This window comes from Littorina saxatilis, linkage group LG13 (assembly GCF_037325665.1).
Source record: "Littorina saxatilis isolate snail1 linkage group LG13, US_GU_Lsax_2.0, whole genome shotgun sequence".
Lineage (NCBI taxonomy): Eukaryota > Metazoa > Mollusca > Gastropoda > Littorinimorpha > Littorinidae > Littorina > Littorina saxatilis.
Window position 1 is genome coordinate 38,821,761 of NC_090257.1, and position 2,761 is coordinate 38,824,521.

The window sequence follows — 2,761 nt, forward strand, 5'->3', positions numbered from 1 at the left end:
CTAAGACTTTAAAATTGGCAATCTAGTGGCTGCTCCGCCTGGCGTCTGGCATTATGGAGTTAGTGCTAGGACTGGTTGGTCCGGTGTCAGAATAATGTGACTGGGTGAGACATGAAGCCTGTGCTGCGACTTCTGTCTTGTGTGTGGCGCACGTTATATGTCAAAGCAGCACCGCCCTGATATGGCCCTTCGTGGTCGGCTGGGCGTTAAACAAACAAACAAGAAACAAGGAATGTATCTCTGACTGTCCTTCGCTTTGTGTATTTTGTGCTGCCATCTTTCTTTTCACCGTTCTGTTCTGATCGGTTGCAAGCTTGCCAGTTGTCTTTACTCGTGGGTTTGTCAGTAGGTATGGCCGGCGAGCTGGTCAGGCCTGCTTAGGTCTGTTCTCAATCAAAGACAATTTTACCCTTCTTTGGGTTTGAAACAAAGTGATTATAAACTGTTTCTCAGAGGTAGTTTATTTTATGAAAGAAAAAAGTCGAGTGAAGCGATATAAAAACATTTAGTCAAGCTGTCGGCATCAAAGAAACAGATTAACACACAAAAACAGTCATCGCCGAGACTATTATTCAGATAGTCTCGACTAACCTCACCCAAAGACCGAGACAGGTCACGCTCGTCTTCGCGTAGCGTGCTAACGCAGCTTACTTAACCTATTTTCTTTAATTCTGAGCATATATTTAGAGTAAACATGACATATGTAAATATTTTTGAATTCAGGAGAAAATGAGGAATACGATGCAATTGTTTTAAATCTGTTAGTGAAAATTCGATTTTAATGACAACTGAGCAAACTAGTTAACTAAGTTTTACGCTGCTAAGCTGAATTGCAATCCCATTGTACGGACTTTGTCGGAGGTTGCTTGACCAAAATTTCAATCAATATGACAGGGCTGCCTCAACTTTCACAAAAAGACAGATATGACGTCATCAAAGACATTTATGGAAAAAACCTCCTGGGGATATCATACCCAGGAACTCTCCTGTGAAATGTCATGAAAACGGTCCAGTAGTTTTCTCTGAATCGCTCTATACACACACACACACACACACACACACACACACACACACACACACACACACACACACACACACATACACACACAAAACACACACACACACATACACACACCACCACCACCACCACCCTCGTCTCGATTCCCTGTCTGTTAAAACATTTAGTCAAAACTTGACTTAATGTAAAAACATTCTCTCTGTTGTTCAGATTTTGATGCTAAGCACACGCGCCAGTCTGATGGATCTAGCACTGATGGCCGTGAGCATGTTGTCAATGGCAACCATGTTCGGAGCTTCCATATACGTGTTCGAGCTGCTGGAAGAGGGTTTTGCATTCGACTCCATTCTGTACGGCATGTGGTACGCCATCATTACCATGACGACGGTGGGTTACGGCGACTACTACCCTGTCACCACATCCGGGCGGCTGGTCGGAGCGATGTGCGCTCTGAGTGGAGTCATCGTCATTGCTCTGCCCGTTACCACCATTGCCACCAAGTTCACCTCTTACCGTAACAACTACACCACGCACAAGCAGATGATAGCCCGGGTGATCTTCATTAAGGACAACCCCAGATTCTGCACGAGATTTTACGAGAGCGTTTGCGGTAACGATTCTGGTTCAACCGCCAATATTGAAACACGCGGAGTGAAGAGTCATAATAAGACAGCAACAGACAGAGTTAAGAGACATACAGCAACTGACGGAGTTAAGAGTCATACTGAGACAGCAACTGACGGAGTTAAGAGTCATACTGAGACAGCAACTGACGGAGTTAAGAGTCATACTGAGACAGAAACTGACGGAGTTCAGAGTAATACTGAGACATCAACTGACGGAGGTAAGAGTCATACTGAGACAGCAACCTCACGGAGTTAAGAGTTACACTGAGAAATCAACTGACGGAGTTAAGAGTCATACTGAGACAGCTACTGACGTAGTTTAGAGTCATACTGAGACAGCTACTGACGGAGTTAAGAGTCATTCTGAGACAGCAACTCACGGAGTTAAGAGACATACTGAGACATCAACTGACGGATTTAAGAGTCATACTCAGATAGCAACCTCACGGAGTTAAGAGTCATACTGAGACAGCTACTGACGGAGTTAAGAGTCATACTGAGGCAGCTACTGACGGAGTTAAATCATACTGAGACAGCAACAGACAGAGTTAAGAGTCATACTGAGACAGCTACTGACGGGAGTTTTGAGTCATACTGAGACAGCTATATACTGACGGCGTCGCGCTGTTTCAATACCCGCATGAGGATAGTGGAAGAAGGGGTTCGAAGTTGGGGTCTGCCACGAGGAACTCGAGGAGAGTTCATACTCTGGATGTCAATACAGCTCATGGCCATAATGACGACAAAACATGACAACCAACCAACCATCATGTCTACAATTACACATTGACATGCTTCCATTTGAAACTTCTCGGTCCGTCCACAGGCGGAAGGTATCGTTCACTGGACCAACACTATCATAATAAGACTACAAGGTATGTCACTCAGCTTCGAGTCTTGCTCCCCTTACTTCAGAAAAAAGTATGCAAAAAATAATTGCCATTGTCGAGGACCTTTGTAACTTTACAAATACCAGGATAAATGAATGTTCTAGCTATCTGTACCTTTTATGTTTAGCTGCCTGTCCGCCGCATGTTTTTAAACCGTATTCTGTGCGACCTAACGTGTCTGTCGCCGGCAAATCAGTTCGATGGTTAGCAGTTGAAGTCCGAGGAAA

At 44.5% G+C, this 2,761-nt stretch overlaps 1 protein-coding gene across 1 annotated transcript in view; it reads left to right on the forward strand.

Annotated features, from left to right (window-relative positions):
- Positions 1–1,900, forward strand: part of LOC138945895 (potassium voltage-gated channel subfamily A member 7-like) — a 7,480-nt gene extending 5,580 nt beyond the window's left edge. Inside the window, exon 3 of the mRNA XM_070317415.1 lies at positions 1,213–1,900. Within this exon, the coding sequence (XP_070173516.1) occupies positions 1,213–1,900 (688 nt within the window). The remainder of the gene's footprint in view (positions 1–1,212) is intronic.
- The last annotated feature ends 861 nt before the right edge of the window (positions 1,901–2,761 follow it).